We start from the raw sequence: 20,642 nt of genomic DNA, 5'->3' as shown, positions 1-20,642 counted from the left end.
ACTTTTAGCTAACTATTTCCTACTATTATCCATTACTTTTAGCTAACTATTTTAACTGTTTATCTATGACCCTCACTTGCTAACCTAGGTTTCACTTACATAATTACAATGTAGTGTTCAGGTGTTACAGCCAATATATTCATTTAAATAAATCACATTTTCTATTTTTTCAAATTAATGGAGCTGCTTCATGATTTTCCAAGTACCTCCTGGCAACATCAGAACATCATGTACCTGAGAATAACTGGCCTAGACTAGATCTATTGCTCCAAAACCCACAGCTACAACATTCAACATAGTCACTGCAGATTCCAAAGTGTCCTCGGATATTTCTAGCCACTGACAGATAGGTGATAACTCTCCACCGCTTCCATTGGCGCAGCATTGAGAAATGTAATAATAAGGCCTACCAGTGAAGTGTTTATCTATGCTCTGTGGAAGTGCCCTGTACGTCCTCAACAGCTACATTTAGCTTCTCGTTCGCCTTCAAGCGAAGTGACAACAGTAATCTCTGACCTGCGATTCAATAAGAGAAGCCCTGAGTGGAGTGCAAGTCCTCATAGTGCTTTTACTTAAACATGCCATCCTCCAGGAAATCAATAATTTGCAGGAGGTTTAAAACAGGAAATAAACAAAAACCAATAACTGTTAGATAATGCTTGACCTTTGCTGTACCTTCCTACCGCTAAACCACCAACACAGGCAGACATTCAGCACAACTTGTGCTAGCTCTTGGGTAACAACACCCAGAAAGAACTGCACAGTGTGTGCTGTGTTATTACAGATGCTATTAGCTTCTATTATCAGTGCTGTTAGCTTGCGATGTAGATATGAAGAAAAATAGGCATGAGAGAAAGAAGGCAAGGGTGTCTGGGTTTCGCCCAAAACCATGTTGTGTCTGCGTAATTACAGCACTCTGCCTTCGCTGATTACTACGTTGGTCTTTCCTCTCCTCCATTAACCCTGAACCGTTTCATTAACATGACAGACCGTGGGCCTGTGTGGAATTTGGACTTTACCTCGACAGTTTGTACCCGTAACTACTCACCAAAATATAGTTCAGAAAGGAGCATGGTGTTGAAAGGCAAAGACGAGTTAAAAGGAACAACACTCATTACCTAGAGAAATGTACAAGCCAAACATCATCATAGCATTATATATTTATGTGTGCCATTATGTTTGTGTGTGTGTGTGCATCTGTCGGAGTGTCTCCCAGCCCACAGCTCGACAGGCCTGGTGATCAGAGGAAAGCAGGCTTTTCATTGGTCCCACAGGAGCGTGAGTGAGACCAGTAATGGGACACATACGCCGCATTCTAAACCAGAGGAAAACAGCCCGTGGGCTTCTTTGTATTACACACACACACACACACACACACACACACACACACACACACGCACACGCACACGCACGCCCACACCCACACACACACACACACACACACACACAAAAAAACAAACCTTCTAAAATCCATTACAGCTCAAAACAACATTGGAAGGGGAGAAGAGAGCCGGCTGGTAGCAGCTCTGCAGTTGTAGCGTGATAACATCGTCACCAAATCACTTCATCAAACTACTGATTTCTTTGCTGCCTCACCCTTTCCAACTCCTAATTCTAATCCGATGCCCTTCTTCCACATTACCCAAACAGGATCTGGTTTATCTGTGTGACAATCAGGAGAGGCTCTGATTGGATTGTCTGGATGTAATTCCAGGGTCTTAATCCTCAGCCCTGTGTGCACATTAGCAAGATCCACAGAGCTCTCCATCCACCAGCTGACATGGACTGGGTGTTTGATGTGTGTAAAAGACAGGGGCTGAGTGTGCCTGTAGCTCTTCTTCACAGAAGAGTCTGGTTATATGGAGCTATTTTCTGTACGGGCATGCAGGGAAAGTAAGTCAACACCCTGACAGCTGACAACGGCAGTAGTCCAGCAGCCAGGTGGAAAATAGATGGAGTTGGACGCGGTCTAGTTGTTTTCTAAACCATGCAAGTCTGGAAGTCATTGTCATTGTGAACGCTGGTTTCACGAGGCAGACGCTGGTCACAGGTCATCTACATCACATGGCTGACAGGCGCGGTTCCTCTCCTCCTTGTCAGCCATGCTTTTCCACTTAGCAGTCAGAGCTACTGTGCTAAACCGAGCAACACCTTCATATGTTGTCGAGAAGGAATCTAGCTTTCACAGTGGATGTTCTGACGCGAAGGGGATCAAAATGGAGATTACGTCTAGAAGACCTCTGATTTGTGATTACCAAAAGGCAGGAGGTAGATTTGCACTGATGATGACACCAATTTCTGCATTATTCATTTGCAGCAGGTAAAAACATTGCTCAAAAAGAAAACCACGACGAAATCAAGAATGGTTAACAGGTATGTTTTTTTTACAACCACCACCAAACAAGGATCGTTATCCCTGTTATACTAATATAATCTATGTATAGTAAGTTTAACCATGAGTGCTATATATTTCAAGACTTTACCTGAGAAAATGTTCAACATTTTCATTAAATATTGGACAAATAAAAAGGAATAAAAAATGTATAAGGGACATCCCAGTTTACACTAACTATGTGTCTATTATAATGACATTTTTAACGGTCCAGTTGAGGCAAGCTGATCTCCCTGTCCAGTCTGTCCTGCAGACATCCCCCTCCCTCCCTAATCCTCCTCATATGGCCATAGTTTACATTGTTCTAGACTTCCACCTCCTTCTCCCTCTGCTTGTGTTAATGGCCCTGCTTCCTGGTTCCTGCCCTGGGGGGACGTGGTCTGCATGCTGCTATCTGTCACAAGTAGGCTGATCATGCCTCTCCTCCCTTCCCTACCCTCCCCGCATTCACAACTTGACACCTTTCTCCCTGTTCTGACCTGGCGAGCATCATTTTATTTATACAGCTGCATACTTTCTATACCCACATGGTATACACCAACACATGTATGTGGTATGTAGACAAACAAACACACAAAATCACTGATATGACAGCCTTATAATCCACACACACACACACACACACACACACACACACACACACACACACACACACACACACACACACACACACACACACACACACACACACACACACACACACACACACACACACACACACACACACACACACACACACACACACACACACACACAGTTGGTGTTGTCTGGGGGGCTGACAAAGCTCTTTCTCTCTCTTTCCTTTGGCATCCATTATGGCCCAGGCCTGCTGTCAGAGAGCTTGTATTGCCTGAGGGAAGTTCCCATTTGTGGGAGCATGTGGCAGGGAGGCTCTAAATCCCCTCTAATGAACCAATATGTAGGAGGGCTAAGCCTTCGGCGGGGTCGTCCAACAAACGCCACTCTGCACTCAGGGAAAAAAATGTATGCATATGTAGTCACCAGACCTTGTTTAGGTCTGCTGACATTTAAATCTGAATAGGAGCTGCAGGATTAGAACGGAGGAGATTTGGAATCATTTTGCAAAACCCAGTTGTTGTTATGAGTAAGAATGAGGCAGAGGAGGAAAGACTGAAGGGGAATGAGAAAACAGCGGGCTCTTACCTTTGGGTGTGGTCGGGGAAAAGAGCTTCTCCGATCCTACATCAGACACCTGGAAAATCAAGAGGACAGACCTTTAGTGGACTTGGATCAGTGGCAAAGTGACTCATACAGTATAATAATAATAATAATAATAATAATAATAATAATTCATCAAAACTAAGCAAGCACTGACACACATTTCATCTGCCCGGTAAAAGGCATATCCAGCCACAAATGTAGCCCAAGTCCAGCTGCCACACAAAGCATTACACAGTCAATCAAAATACTACAATCAGCCAAGAAGAAGAGCTCCCTCTGTACCCGATGGTCCCTGTCTGGCGTTTTCCTGTTGAGGTAACATTAGGTGGCACTGTTGTGCCACCTGAAAACCCTCAAAAGAAATGCTTTCAAAGACGGTGGAAGTCAGTAAGGTGGCTGTGCAGCATTTGAGCACAAAGGCTCCTGCGTAACGCTGCTGATCAGAAATCACATTCTGTTCTGCAATATCTTTGAAAGGAATAACACATCTCATGAATACAGTCTGGTTCTATTTTAAAAAGCAATATCCTTATTTCACGACTTAAATATCAAAGACAATATCAGAACATACTGGGGGTAAACAGATGATCTGTCAACAACATGAGCATGTATTGGATTAAAAACCGTTGGTACTGATTGGGCTGATGTGACTGACAGTGAACAGTGGAAACCCGGTGGATTTTTTATTGTGGAGGTTGAGAAAGGCACCTCAGACTAAACACTGCAAGGTATTTTCATCTCTGCTTTAGATGGATACGTAGATTCTGGCAAGCAGCGGCTTAATAAAAACACACCATACATTTTTTCACATAGTCCCTGGCCTGATGGAAATGGTTTAAACGCTATGACCCAAAAGCAGTAAATCCACACAGAACCTGGAATTGTGCAATAAACCACAGCAAAAAAAGAAATCTGTTTGCTTGGAAGATAATATCAACAATGAAAATCTTCTTCAGCATGTAATATCAGCCCATATAGGGGTTTTGTTTAAAAGCCAAGATTTCCCTTTGCTTAAAATCCTCTCATCTAGGTTCTGTACACTTGTAAGACGCTGCGAGAGCTGAACATATGTTCCATCCAAAGGGCCCGAGTGTCCTTAACTGCCATGCTTGTATTTTATGCGGCACAAAGGGAGCATATGTAAAGAATGAACAGTGAATCAGAGTGAGTGCAAGAGCGACAGAGACAAAAAGAGAAAGCAAATCATTTTGTAAACACAGATGGCTGTCCTTGGCATCCGTGATAGTTCTTCACAAGTGTTTTGAGGACGTCCTCTTCTCTCCAAGACCTCCCAATTTCTCCTTCACTGCCACTGTGTTACTGTTCTCCACAGTGTTTGTCTGTCTGGGCTTGATGTCTCATCTCAGCGCTAACCACAACAGTGCCCCAGGAAAGCACTGATTCTCTCAACAATTGGCTTCATCCACACCGCAGCCATGGAAAAACACAGGTAGAACGGTGGCAGCGCCACAGAATTGTTATGGGGAGAAATGGATTGTTCATAGCAGGTGCTGATGGATTTTGATGCAATAAACAATAACAAATAATGCTACTACAGAAAAACGCGATTACAGGCTAATATGCTACATAGCTAAATGTTAAATGGTAGACAAAGCTTGCATCATTGCAAATTGCATTGCAAATAATTCCTCAAATTTATAATGGACAAATCAAATGGGAACAAAACGTTTATGACAACAAACCACAGTATCTGCAATTACAAAATACTGTAGCAGTGAGCACTGACTACAGTCCTACGCCAGAGTGGGAAAAGGAATACACCACTCTCCATAGTGTTTGTCTATGCTAGTGTTTGTCTATGCTTGCTTGCTTGCTGTCTCATCTCACCACTAACCGGATGGCAGGCAGCTGCAGCTAGCACACAAGTAGGAAGCTTCAGCTCGCGACCCTAACTGACAATATTAATGCAACTCATTCAGTGACAAGCTGTTGTTTCAGAACCATGGACAGTGCTGTGTGTTGTGTGTAGGCTGTGCGTGCGCTGTACACGACATGCCGCGACAGCTGTTTCTACGCGCCTCCCTCTGCTGATTTTGACAGAGAATAACTCATAAATTCCAAAAACCATTTAGTGCTCTGCGAGTGCTACGTTCTTATGTAAGTATGTTTTATTCCATAAATATTTTACATTGCAAAATTACTGGGGTTTTGCCTTTTTTCATAGGGAGACTCCTTTCAGCTGCCGTTGCGGTAGAAGCCATGACGAAAGACAACGCAACTAAAAAAAGAATTCCCCCAAATGATCTGTTGATATTTATGGAAAGATATCGGCTGAGCAACTACTCTTGCAAGCAAGGTAAATAATTAATAGGGATGCATAACATTAACAAGTCCGTTTCCTAAAGCTTCTGATGGTGTATTTGTTCTCAGACTCAGCATTAACAGACTTTGAGAATTTCAATTTGCAAACATTAATCTTGATATCATTTTTAGCGATGACCTTTAGCTTCTGATAGAACAGTTGCCACCATATTAGTTAGTGTGAGAATAATAAACTGCAGTATATATTGAAAGACCAGTGTGTTTACGCTAGTTCAATAGGCTGATACAAATGTCAGAAGAGGTCAATAACAACTCTTTAGTTTTGTCTCAATAAGCAGAACACTTAATGGAGGGTGAACACTCACAGCTGAATGGACATGTTTCCTGTTTCCTCTTACAGTAGGCGAGGCAAAAGACTATAGAGGAATGACAGAGTGTTGTGCATTGCCCTCTTTCAGTCTCCCAGAACCAGGGCGCCAAGCTACAACACAGGCTCTTTGTTAGCTTTGGACGACATTAAACGCTCCAGTACCAAGCCTCAGCGCTGCAGCAGCACAACCTCAGCCTTGAATCATGGCCCCGGAGGCCCTGAAAGAAAAATATGGGCTCAGAATGAAATGAAGCTTGTCAAAAGGACACGGGAGCTGGCTCAGGGACATGCTTGGTGTGGCACGGGGTCACAAAGACAGGGTAGGTCACGCCATAACTCACTACAACAGTTAAAACAATTGTTATGACCAGAGTGGTTATCCAGAGAGCGAGGCAGACATAACGTTCCTGACAAAGTGCCAAGACAACCTAGTCATTCTTATTCCTATTCTGGCTATTTTGAGTGTGCAGTGAGCTGTTTTGTATTCCAAACATACTCCAAGTATCATCAACAACCAATATTTAGGTTTTAATGCTGTGTTTTGCACCTGCCAAGTCTGCATGAGTCAGTCGCATAATCCACAATTACAAGGCCGGTCTACAAAAGCACTCCTTAAAAAAGCATGTCAAAGCAGAGCCCTGATTTGGCTTGTTTTTGTAGAACTTTCTTGGTTTTGCTGGTCAACTTGACATTTTTTCATGGGGCTGTGCTGCTGGCAGTCTGAGCCGCCTGTGGTTGTGGTGTGCAGAGGTCATGTATAACAAATTCTTCACACTCTCTTTGTTGAGGCAACCCTGGCTGCCATTAAAAACAGACAGGGAAAGACGAGACAGAGGGAAAATATATATAGCGAAAAAGAGACAGACAAAGAGAAAAAAAGAGGGGCAAAGGCCAGGTTTTCCAAAGGAAACAGGGAAATTTAGCCATTTAAAAAAAATAATGGGGGAAATTCAAGCCACATTGCCTGGGAGCCAAAAGCCCTTGGAGTGGGCCGCAGGAAGCCTGACCTTTGAGGGGGCCGTCTGCTATCTGAGCCTGGGGCTTCAGGGGCCTGGCCTCCTCTCTGGAGGGCCGTCAGCAGGCCTCAGCTTTCCTTCCCTATTCTATTCATTAGCCATGCTTTATGATTCAGCTTCCTCTGAGCCACACAAGAGCTCCCTGAGGAAAGAGACTGCTGGAGAGAGGGAGAAAAAAGGGAGTGAGACTGAGGGAGGGGGAAAAAAGCAAGAAGAAGGTCATAGGGCCCAGCCGGGGCCCAGCTCTCAGCAGCTGTGAAATCCTTCCGTTTCCTCGGCAGGCGTAAAAGGAATGAGGGGGAGAAAGAAAAAGAAGGAGGCCAAGGAGGGAGCCGGGCCAGTAAACCCACCGACAGAGTGCTAACTCCCTACAGAGCCACATGCAGAACCATAATTTCCAGATTTAGGGAATGCCAAATTACAAATTACACTGATGTTTGTTTTAAAAAGTCCCCAACATCCCTGAACACCAATGACTTATTGGCTGCATAACTCTCCAGATAATAGCAGAGCCGCAGAGGGAGAGCAGAAAGGCAGAAACCCTCGCTAGCAATAAGTGAGACATTGACTGTGAGGCAAAATGCATGTGCTGTCACAGCAAAGAAGCAAGGGGAAGGCTTTACACATTTTCCCCTGTCCACATCACTTTTACTTAACAACACGGCAAGATAATTAATTCAGAAGATCTGAGACAAGCTTAATTGCACTTTTTTTTATTATTGTTAAAACGCTTCCCCGCCTGATTCATGCACAATGGGCCGACTGAGCTCGGCAATGCAGGCAGCAAGGGAGGGCGGTATAATCAACTGAATGACCTTCAGGCATAAATTTATGAAAGGCATTGATCAGTTAAGGCTGTGATTTCACTGAGACAGGAAGGTCAGCAATTACCCAGATTCAATTAACCTCATTTAGTAAAGACTGCTGAGAGACCAATTTCTCTCTCCATAACCCCCCCACCCCCCCACCCCCCGACCCCCTCTGCTTTATATCAAACCATCCAGCTACCTCTGATCTGAGAGCTCCTATTGCATGCCCTGCATTCCTTGGAGCTGAGAAAAAGATCTCCAAACAGGAAGGATTTTTTTTTTTGCAGCCAGAGGTTAGGTAAACCCAGACTAAATAAAACTAAATTCCTAATAGAGTCTCGCTTTATCCCAGGAAAGCAGGTAAAGCCTTCCCCCTCCCTGGTAGAGATATATTTTTTTCCTTTACACAAGCTGGCAGTGCTATCACAACAGCTGTAGCGTGAAAACAAAGAAACCTGTTAGAAGGCTTTGTTGTGGGCTCATGCCTGCAAAGACTATAATTACAATTTAGTTTGGAGTCATTTGGCACATGTTATGTTCTTCACAGACTGCTGTAGGACAAGTGGTAAAGCGGCTAATCTTAACACTTAGATACCACAAACCAAATACCTGCCAACAAGTTTTCAAAATGACATTTCCCTCACTTGTAAAAAACTCTTGTAAAATATGTGCAGCTTATTATCAAAACCAATTTAACGGGCGGTACAAAAGGTGATCAATCGTACGACATGAGATGAAAATCAAGTTAACAACATCAGTGCAGCTATAGCTAGAAGCATGTTGTCAAACTATTTAATCATGGGTAATAGAGCATGGCAACAGACACCACATTGTTGTGCGTGTTGAATAAGTGGGTCAAATGTCATGCGGTAGGCCATGGTCCTGTGTTGGAGTACACAGCTACTTTGTGCTGTCCTGATGTGACGGGACATGGCATTAAAAGACCTATAAGGTAGAGAGAAAGAGAAGGTGAAAGAGAGGAAGAGAAGCAGGCAAGAGGGCATATATCCTGGCATGGATAATCAGGCCGAACCTGTCTGTCCATGGATCGACACTCACATACACACGCACCCACGCATGCACGCACGGATGCACGCACACACGCACACGCACGGATGCACGCACACACGGATGCACACACGCACACACACGCGCACACACACGCGCACACACACACACACACACACACGCACACGCACACGCACACGCACACGCACACGCACACGCACAGAGACTGTTAATTTGCTATGCTGCTCGGTGTTTCATCACTGTCAACTTCCTCCTTCACTGCCCTCTCTTCCAATTTCCCATTTACTGTCACCGCGAGTCCTTAGTCCCCTCTCTTTTCAGGTGTATTTTTTCTCTAAAGGTCTCACAGTGTAAAAACAGGAGCTTTTCATGTCTTTTTTGATTACAAAGCAGTTTGAGGTGCTATATAAATTGGGAAAAAAAACACAAGAACAAAAGCACACAGCCTGTGTTCAGAAGCTGTGCCTTTAAACGAGCCGTCAAGACTTCCCTACACTTGTGATGTCACAACTTTACAACATATCGGTAAAAAGTACCGCTACAGTAAATCTCAGTACAAAGATGCAGAGAGTGCAGATACAGTCAAAGCAGACTGGCTGGCTGGGGGTGGGGGCGTGTGTGTGTGTGGGGGGCAGACAGTGTGAGAAAAATAATGTATAAAGCATGTAAACATGTTCCAAACCCAAAATACTAGTATTAACCTGAAATATGTCCCTTTTAAAGCAAAACTCTGACCAATGCTACAATGGTGGTCTTAGGGAAACCCTTAAATAATTGTAATGCAATGTTCTGAGTTGAAGTGACTGAGTATGTTTGTTTTCTGTGTATAAAAAGGTCACACAATGATCTTGAACACTGACATAAAGCAGTTTATCGATACTGATAAGGTACAAACACCCATCAGTCAAACCTCAGCAGGGGCCTGATTTTCTCTGTTCATGTGGGAGTTGCTCAGTTCTTTGATAAACACTTCTATCGGCACCCACTCAGGCGCCTCAACTACTGTCACCCTTTCACCCCAGACGTCAGCTAGTGCTACATTAACAATAGATGCAGCATTAGACATTGCACAGTGGGCCTACAGCTCCCAGGCTGCAACGGGAGACACCAAATTAATTATCTCCCCTGCATTTGTCCTCGTGCCGTTCCAGAAACTTAATGACCTCCCGAGCGGTCGTTTATTATAAGCTGCAGCAGTGCTATGCATTCCCAGGGCAGCCACCATCTACCTTACCACCAATTCCCACCCACGGCTACCACCACCGCCGCCTGCTTGTCAGAACAGGTGTGGGCCAGCAAGCCTGCAAACCCCCAGTGAGCATGATGGGATATACAGCATGAACAGAAAAGAGAGAAGAAACCTCCCACGCAACTGTCAACCAACAGATACTCGCCTCCACTGGAGCATCATTAAGATGATAATGAATTCCATAGTGACCGTGTAGAATAGAGTGGTCTCCCCTTTCACACACACAAAACACACACAAACCTCTTTATAGTTAGCCCCAAAAGCCATTTTCATAGACACGTCTAATGCATGTGTATGTGTGTTTGTGTGTGTGTGTGTGTGTGTGTGTGTGTGTGTGTGTGTGTGCGTGTGTACGAGAGAGGGCCAGGGATGACAACTCCTGCTCGCTCTGCCCCTAGCAACAGACGCAGGGAAATGAATGCCGAGAGAGGAGCAGGGGGGCTTGAGCTTTGTGTAAAATATTACCCTTAGTCTCTCTTACCGCACCCCACACCACAACCGCTCCTGCTTCCCCTCCCTCCCTCCCTCCCTCCCTCCCCAGGCTGTGCAGCAGTTGCTAGCCCTTATCACGGCTGCCTGTCAGTTTAGTATACAAATTAGCAGTCTATCAGGGGAATGCAGGGGCCTGTTTCATCAGTAGGGAGAAGGGCAGAGGCACGCATTGCATTAAAGCCTCCCGCCGCTGCAGACAGAGAGGGTCACAAATCAACGCCTCAGCAGGCCCACAGCCAGCACTAACCAGATAAGGAGAAATGAAGGAAAAAGGACAAGGCATATTTCACCGGAGAGAATCCAGATCTGCTCAAACTCCCTGCAAAGGCTCGGGATGAAGGATGGACGTGGGCTGGTAGGCTGGGTATAAGGATGGGGGAGGTCACAAATCACAATTCCAACCCCATAGATTACAGAGTAACAAAGAGGACATGAGAAACAGTTCTGGAATAGTGAAGAAATCTCAGAGGATGTGCTTTGATTGTTGATTACAGACTAAAATTTGCAGGAAATTAGGGCTAGCTCATGCCCACTTTCTCTTGTGAAGTGAACCTGTGCATGTTAATACCAGCTGAGACAAAACGCCTGCGAAGGGCTCTCATTAAGTGGCATAATGCAATGAGGCACAGTCTAAATTGCAGCAATAAAAGCCGACAGACAAATCATCTCGACCATCGCAATCCATTTAACTCAATTAATGCAACACTAGATCCGAGCTCAGTGGTTTAAAAGCATGTGTGGCTCTCTTCCGTTGTCAGGCTTAGGGGGATAGGAGGGGCGCCAGGAGAGGGAGTTAGCGGTATACCTTATAGGCTGAGATAAGGGTCAGTGTGGCACTGCTATTGCACTATGATTAAGTCCTGCTTGAGACCTTGGAAAAGCAGGAAGAGAGAGAAAGACAGAGAGATTAAGGCAATAGGAGACGGAAAAACAAAAGCAGGAGATAGCAATAGCTCTGTTCCACACAGCACAGCTGACTATAGAAAGGGCGTGGCCTCCTTTCCTTTTTAATGTCAAAATGTGTGCCAGCAGCGATAAGAACAGCAGGTAATCTCCCGGTGGAATCAGGGGGCTGTTCGTCATTACTCTCTGGTCCAGATATAGATCAGAGCACCAGTGGCTTCTCCTGCCTCTCCAGGCTTCTCGGCAGCCAAGATTCCAGATAGCCCTTTAAGACACGGCTCACTGCTCCCTGATTGGCTGGTCAACAGCCACAACCAAATCCCTGCTCCCTTGAGGCTGCTGTGAGGAGGTATGATAGGACAGGTCACAGAAACTCACTGTCCCCGTATCCACATCATCCTTTTGTTGTAAAGCCTTTACCCCATTGTCAGTGTGGGTGGTGGAAAGTAAAAAAAAGCCTTCCTGGATGTTATTGTCTGAGAGGCAGGATAACAGACAGGCGGATTATTTCAAAACAGCTTTCTCCAGAGCTCTAACAATGTGGCAACGATGTTGCTGTGGAGAGGATCCTGGAGATAATAATAATATTCCTAGTCAGAGCCTTTGCTGCAGTAGAGCTGCCTTCTAACAGAGAGATACACATCATTCTGACTGGCCCGCCGTGACATAATCGCCCTGCGGAGAGCTGCAGGCAAGCTTGGTAGGCAAACCACCTCTCACTGCAGCTTGTTAAGGGAAAGGTGGCTTTAAGCACAGCTCAATAGAAACTCCTATTGAACTTGTTGTTTTTTTTTCAGTGCTTCTGAACAATGCCTAGGTGAGTCATAGCCCACCTCAGGCTACACAAGTTACATTCTTCCTTTCTTCCTCTCTCTTAAGATTGTACTGCGCTCTTGACTTGGATGAATTTGCTAAGAGGGGGAAGAAAAAAAAACTCGGCAAGATCTTAAATAATACAGCGATAAGAAAGCTGTGACCCTTTCCCTTGCCTCAACCCACACACAGTGAATTTCTTCTGCAGTGAAAGACAGCACACAAAGAGAAGAAAAGGCAGAGCTGGCACTACATGGAAATGTGTGGTAGGCATTGGTTTTCTCCTCTGGGCATGGACACCTTTAATGAGAGGAAAAAATGCGCAACAAGAGGCAGATCTCACCCGTACTATCCCCAGTGATTTTGAGTAATATGAATCATCTCCCCTCTAACACAAATAAATATTGTTCTAATACCTGGGGGAGTTACAGGCTGGGCTGAGACAACTATGGGGGATCCAGGCTTCACACACCAGACTCCACAACAGTCGTTCTGCATCCCACAGCCTCCTAAACCCTACACCATGCACACACTGGATGCTTGCGACCCCTGACCTTTTCAGCTTCGCTCTTTGCTGAGCTCAGTTTATCAGAGCGACGGGGGGTGTGAAGTTGTTGATGCCGGTTCGGTAACAGTATCTCTCCTAAATTACGACAGCAGCTGAAATGAGGCGAGGGGAATTTAGGAATTCATCTTGGCATCTTGCTCATATGTCTGCTGCAACCGTGAAAGTCGGCCAGGCTTTCAGGATCAATACAGCCACTTGTCCTGCGGAGGAATGAAGGGGGAGGTGGGGAGGTGGCAAGTGGTGGAGTGGAAACTAGAAATGGAGCAGGGAAGACTGGCACCCCTTGCTAAATGTCCCTTTGGTCTCACACACTCATCCCCTTTCCACTTTAAGGCACACGATCCACCCGGCTAGCACAAACAAACATGGTATGCACTATATAAAGGAGTCTCAGCCCTCCAAAGCCTCCAGGTCATGTTGAAAAGGGATGTGGCACGTTAAGTGGAATTTACTTTTGATGCAGACATCAGGTCTCAGGTTTTTAGCAGCTGTAACCCAAGCTTCTCCCTGAGGCCTCACTGCAGGGTCGGACAGGATACCCAATGCCTGGGCAGTCACCTTTAGAAATACCTTCACCGCTCTGCTGCCCTTGTAAAAGGGGGAGACAGACAATGGTGGGTGTTGGAGGTCACTATTTCCAGTGTATGGTACTGTTTACAATGGACAGACTTTCATTTCATCACCAAACACAGAGGTGAGATTGCGACTGGAAGAAAAGAGGACATGCTTCTTTTCTTGTATTTGCTGCTTGCTGTATATGATCTGCTGCCGAGGTCTTGTTGCGTGTGTTGTGTTCTGAAGTTACAGCAGTAATTTTAATATAGACGGCGGACCACAGCAACCCACAGTACGCCCACTGATTCATCACAGCAATGCATCCTTTGGACTCTGTTGTCTTTTCACTGACATCTTCACTTCTCAACATTAATACGCGACAGGATTTTCACTCTAAACTGAGCTATGAGCCTTCCTGAACACACACACATTTCATGCGTGACATGGCATAGTGCTCGGGCTCTTTTGTCACTGACAATCCAGATGTGTGACTCAATGCGAGGTGGTTGGGAGTGTATAAATAACCGCGATGACATATCAGTAGGACATACCAGGAGCTTTGCTCTGTGAGGGTGGAGGTGATGGAGGGGGTGCTGAGCTAACTGCGTACCTCTAGGGAGTCCAGCACAAGCTAGTTTAACGCCCACGCGACAACTGCAGAGACCTTGTGAGAGAGCTTATGGCTTTAGACTTCACACTTACTGTGTAACATCATTCTAGCACAACACACTGTGACCTGACCTTGACAACAGCCATGTTACTGGTGGTTTTCAATTACAATGATCAGTCACTAGTGCAACTGTATGAGAAATAGTTATGAGTTGTGTAGACTTATGGTAACTGTTGTTTACAGTGGCATGTATGCGGTGATGACAGCCTGCCAGTACTTGACTGGAGGTCAGTTTTATTCATCTTGAGGTGAGTTCAGCTCATTATTGAGCACTCACAGCAAACTGCATTTCCAGTAATTACACAATATAAACATCCTAATGTGTTGTAATTGTCTATTCTATGTGAGTGTTTCTTCTTTTATGAGCCCTGATGAACTCTGCGTAAACCCACCGGCTGTTATCTCTGGTAATAACCTAACACCTGTGGAGGAATTTGATCTGGCAGCAATCTGAACACAAATCCCCGGACAGAAGAGAAGGGCAGGGTGAGGAGGATATATTTGATGTGTTTGCATTGCTCGAGCAGATTTATGAGCAATCACTGCAGAAAGGACTATTAAATGTTGTTGGCCTAGTGTATGCACAGCCTCATTTGCTCTGGATTAAAATATAATGAAGCAAGTGAATGCAACTTTGTCTTACATGCAACTCCTTGAATTATTTAAGTGGAAAGAAAAAACAACAGGCAAAGAATATTCCCTGGAGCACTAATACCCCTTTCTGGGCTTGTTCACGATGGCAACAATGAATATCTCAGCACTTGTTAAAAGCTTTGTTTTCCTTGGGTGTTTCGGCGTATGAGTGGACTAAATGAGCAAAAAGGATGCCAAGTCACATACAGAGGCCATTCATTTCCACTTCCAGTATGTTGGCTGCAGTGACGTTATCCGAGTGTGAGTACATAATGCACTGGATTGATTATTTTTTTTTTGCAGTCAAGCAAGGTTAAACAGCTCATTACCGCAGCACCGGATCACCTTAACAAACCAGTTTTCTGTCAATAAAACAAACCTGACAATTACATTCTTAAACCACCTATTAATGCTGGGTTGTCTGTATTTTCAAAAGAACGCCTCTAAGCAATGCTGATAAGTGGTTTAATGAGCTGTCGCAAAAACGTGTTAAAAACTTGTACTTGTACTTGTTTTTCTCAGGTGATTCTATGGCAACCTCTCTTTCCTTCAAAGTCATTTCAACATCTGCACATACAGAAACACTCAGCCTGACTCAGGTGGCTCCCGTCTGTATTTGAATAAGAGATATGCAAACAGATGAAGTCAAGGCAGCAGCTTGTGTGCTCAAGGAGCCTTTTCTCACATTTGAGAGAATCCTTGGATTAGTTGGTCCAGGCTCCAGGGCCGTTATACTGCATGCTATTCATCCAGCGGCGAAGGGAAAAAAGTGTGTTTGCATTTCATGTCTGTCAGTGGTAAAGATGTGTGTGGTTGGATAGTCGAGGCCAATGTAAACGGGCCCAGATGAAAAAAGGTGAACATTATAGCCAGCAGAACCCAGATGACCCATCATGCGGGGTCCACAGGAGAAACCTGATACTGTGTACCAATCGGATATCAATGCATAAAAAAGAGCCATACAACTTCCTTTTCTTATCTACTTTGATAGTTCGTCATAACTGAAAAACAACATAAATAAACAACTTTAAGGTTTAGATTTCCCCCTGGGATTATTAAAGTATTTCCGATTCCGATTCTGATTCTGATATCAGCATTTTAGGCAGTACTGGAGGCATTTCTGATATTGTATCGGTATCGGAACAACTCAATTAAAGAGGTTGAGAGAAGAGGGTTTGATCAAGCGTTAAAAGCTGTGAGGCTGGACACCGTAGGATGATAAAAGGTGCTGGGTGTTTACTCAAATCATGCCTTATTCATGCTGTTCTTTATATTCTCCAACACACGGGTTGGAATAAAGTCAGTGAAGGATTGACAGCCACAGCCTATTTTACCAGCTCCATTTACTGTTTCTGCTGCTACTTTTTTAAAAACACGCTCAGGTGCAGCGCAGCAGGAACTGCCCAGCTGGCCTTGTGAAACCTGCGTGGCATTCCACCCCACGCAACCCAACAATGTGTAATTGTAGACCTGGTTTGTTTTGCTTCAACCCTGTAAGTGTTCTCTGAATACTCAGATCCCAGCCCAGGCCGTCACCCACATCCAACATTGACAGGACGCTGGCGGGATGCCAGTGTGGGGAGGGAACAACTACTGGTACAGTGCCCTTGCACCCACCACAGATCAATACTTCCAAACGCAATTATAGTAGCTGAAACAGATGTGCTCAGAGGCTTCAGCGCTCGACCTACACTATCGACGATCATGACACCCCCTCCCATCACAGACACACATGCATGCATGCTTGCACACTCACACAAAACAGGCAGGCTGGGAACCTTCCAGTTCTCCCACTGACTATCCAAACAAATTCTACTTTTCAGTAGTTACTAGCGTAGCGAGGCTTCCACAGTCATGGATCACAGTAGGAGAATATGTGGCCATGTGTGGGCCAATGCGGTGGTGATGGGCCAGTGGAAATAGCTCTCCTGTCTCTGTCTCCCTCCTACTAGGAAATACTTCAACCTGCTTCTCTGACAGTGACACTTGTTCTGTCAGCTCAGCCCCCACCCTGTCACTAACAGGTGGCCTGTCCCTCACAGCAAAGTCATTTGCCTTGCACAGCAGTAGTCCTGGGTAGTCCCAGCCAAGCTGCATTCAGGTTTCCAGCATTACAGCTCAGGCCAAAAAAAGAGGAAGAGGCAGAATGCAGAGGAAAGAGCTGGGGGGGAGGGAAGGAAGAAAAACCTCCTACGATCAAATAAATGCCACTGTAAGCACAAGTGACAAGGCTTGTTTGGGGTTGTCCCTGCTCAGGGCCTGAAAGGCCAGCACTGCCTCATCTCCTCAGCTATGTCTGCAAGCAACGTGGGTGGGTGAGAGAAGGAGGGAGAAATGTCTGATTGGTGCCATAGCCAAGAGTGAGAGCAGCCCAATTATATTTCTTATCCCTCAAGAGCCGGCCAGCCCCCTCTGGTAGAGCGAAGCCTCTGCCATCTCTCCTCTCCTCACCTCTCCAGACACTGCAGATAGATAAATAAATGACAGCCCCACCGGGGCTTGGCCCAGCCTCCCAGAATACATTGCAGAAGCTGGCTGCCTGCCTGTCCGTTTGCCTTCACCTGGCATTACTGCAGATAGACATTTTTCACATTATTATCCTTGCATCGTCTCCATTGCCCTGTTCACTCACTGAGTTGTGGTTTATGATGGCGGCAGAGGACCCGAGGAGATTGGAAGGAAATGTCTCTTGTCAAAGTCAGCATAGCCTAGCTTAGCAGAAATTTAACAAGTTCCCTGGGCTCTCTCCATTCGCTCTCTGACGGAGCACGGAGCCAGGACATGGCCTGCTGACAGCCCAGGGCATGTCACTGTCACTGACACTTGATAGGCTAGAGAGACGAGAGGAGAGGCAACAGGACTCAGCCCGACAAGACTCACACTTAACTACACAGCTCCATACTGCTACTTTGCTCCGGCCATAAAAAAGCAACTGTTTTGGTAATCTGGCTTTAGCTAATGTAAGACAAATGTAAAGAAGCCTTAATCGCCCATGGAAGAGTTTTCTTCATTACTGTGCAAATGACTATCTTGGGCTGTCACTGAAAATGTTGATACAATGTTGTGGCATTACGTTTTGTGATACTGTAGTGATTCTCAGCTGACATTACTGTCTTTATGAGGCTGTAGCATGCTCTGTTTAACGCTACAGTGAAGGTGTTGGTATCATATTAAACTAGATAACCTAAGGCATCCATTGGTACTATGTCATGCAAGATTACAATACAAGTAACGCTCCAAAGTTAGGCTAGATTTTGGCGAGTGAAAAACTAGCATATTAAAATCCTCAACCGCTACATAGTTAGCAGTGTTGTAATGTTTTTTCTGCTATTTGACTCTTTTATTCCAATGTAACAACATCAATATCGTGGTTTATGCTACGACTGTTTTCCTAAAATTAGATTTAAAAAAATGCAATAAATCGGACGGCTTACTGTATCACAATATATTAACCCCTGTATCATGAGATGTATGGTTTCTCCAGCTTCTCGCCAATGCACACCGTCACTATAAAAGGCTTCGAACTTGACAGAAAGCCAAATATCCCAGGATGGTTGTGTTTGTTTTTTCAGTAATATTTAGGTAGAGGCCAACAGAGAAATACTACAGCTTAAACTGCATGTGTACCAGCATTTTTCCCCCCACACTCTCACCACTCCCCGACAGTTAAACTCAAAACCAGATGTTGCGGATCAGTGGGAATAAAAAAACAAGGCAAATAAAAGTGGAGGACGGAATGGTACGCATTAACTATAATCAAAAAGAAACAAAAAAAGGAGACCAGGATGCTTTAATTACTTCTCACATATAATTTGGTTTTGTGGGGGGCAAACCAGGCACTGCCAAGAAAAGGAAGATGAAAAGCAACTGAAATTACATTTAGAGAGAGTGCAGAGGCTTTTAACACAGGGCCCATCTATTCTCCACAACTGTAGACAAGGCTGATGACGAGCCCCAAAACATTGCTGTAAATTATCCATGGATACTGAACTTAGATGCTAAGTTGCTCGGCATGGCCATGACTTTAAGGAAGGTGTTGAAATATACTGGCTGCAGTGTTTTTCTTTAAAAAAAATGTCTTTTAGGGCACACTGTGTCTGTGAGCATCCAAACTGCAATGATAGTTTTCTCTTCTGTTTTTAAGTATTCATCATCTAAAATTCCCTTCAGTAATGTGATTTTAATAATTTGTCATGCCATTCTGCCAAATGGCTGAGGATATGGGTTATGTTTGGCCACTGGAGAGAGCTCGGATGAGGCCTGAGCGAGGTGCTCTATGAATCTACTTCATAGCCGTCCTCTGTTTGCAGAGTCTCTCTTGACTTGCTGGTGTTGCCACAGTGCTAAATTGCACAGCTGTTCCACAATCTGTGGCGGTGTTAATTACCCAAATGTGAGCGGCAGCTCGTCAGTTCCTCACTAACGAAGGGGCCTGCTTTCCAGCGAGGGTGCCGTATGTTTGGCATGTAGGCCCATTTCCACCCAACGCTCCCCGGGCTGTGCACGGACCACCCGACACATCCACATCCTGGAGAAGATGCATCTAATTAAAGCTCCCGACTCAAATCTGCTTACTAAGGGGGAAAACATGCAGGCTGGATTAAAAGACGGGGAGCGGGGTTGAGTGTGGAAGGGAGCTTTTAATACACTGCGAGTGAAAGGGCTTAGGAGGAAATATGAGAACTCTCAATAGTAAGATCCCAGGCAAGGCTGGAAGGAAACACTGTGTGAATGTGAGCCGATCAGTCAGCGTTTGTCAGTCTGATCCCTTAGCACTTCCAAAGCCCCCAGGCAGAGACAGACAGGCAAGTTGTTTTCTAGAAAAGTGGCTTCTTAACTCTCCTGGTTGGCCCGTCTTCCAAGGACATGTACATACATTCTCAACTATTGGAACATGACTGACAGAACTCAACAGCCTCTACTGAATGCCAAACACACTTAATGATCCGACTGAAACGGAATACAAATAATGATGTGCACCTTTGCTGATGTTTAACAGCAGCTGCATATAAAAATGTGCCTTTTATCCCTTCCATAGTCTCACATGGTGACGCACATGACAATGAAAGTCTCTCCAGTCAGACACTGTAAACTGTTAATGCACTGCATTACACAGTACTTCGCCCTACTTCTTGCGTGCAATGTTCAAAATAAAGGTGTTAAGAACTCCCCTCATGAATCATATTTACTGGCTAAAAGCCTAGCTGCAGTATACCACCCACCTCTGGTTATACATGAACACCACAGCCTGAAGTAGCACTGGGAGACTACATAATGAATGCATGAAACTAGGTGTCATGGGGGCTCGTATGGTGTACAAAACGATGGGGCAATTAGGCCCACACGACACCTCGGGATGGCGTGATGAAGGACTCCTGGGCTCGTCTCCTCCGCCTCTGTTCCTCTATCATTAAGGATTGAGCAGCCACATCTGGCTAATGGCACGCCTGGGGTTCCTGCTCAAACACTGTGCCATGCCGTGCACATTTAATTACGCCTCATAAAGGTAACAAAAGACACGACCTGCTCTCGGGGAAGAACTGTTTGGAAACGCAGAGAGACGGAGAGAGAGAGAGAGAGATGTGGGGAAGTCGAGGAACTGGCCAGCTGCCAGAATTACAGGTTGACCTAAGTCGGCAGCTTCAAAAGAGGGGGAATTCACTTGAGTGTCTCCAGCT

The 20,642-nt window shown here is 45.1% G+C and overlaps 1 protein-coding gene across 5 annotated transcripts in view; it reads right to left on the bottom strand.

The window, feature by feature from the left end:
• fbrsl1 (fibrosin-like 1) overlaps positions 1–20,642 on the bottom strand; it is a 295,062-nt gene that overhangs the window by 33,615 nt on the left and 240,805 nt on the right. For all 5 annotated transcript variants that reach the window (XM_083912662.1, XM_083912665.1, XM_083912666.1 and 2 more), the window contains one exon: positions 3,557–3,605. In XM_083912662.1, coding sequence (XP_083768788.1) covers positions 3,557–3,605 — 49 coding nt within the window. The remainder of the gene's footprint in view (positions 1–3,556; positions 3,606–20,642) is intronic.

Source organism: Echiichthys vipera (genome assembly GCF_963691815.1).
Source record: "Echiichthys vipera genome assembly, chromosome: 4".
In the NCBI taxonomy this organism is placed as follows: domain Eukaryota; kingdom Metazoa; phylum Chordata; class Actinopteri; order Perciformes; family Trachinidae; genus Echiichthys; species Echiichthys vipera.
The sequence above is the reverse complement of the archived record's forward strand: the minus strand, read 5'-3'. Positions and strand labels throughout refer to the sequence as shown.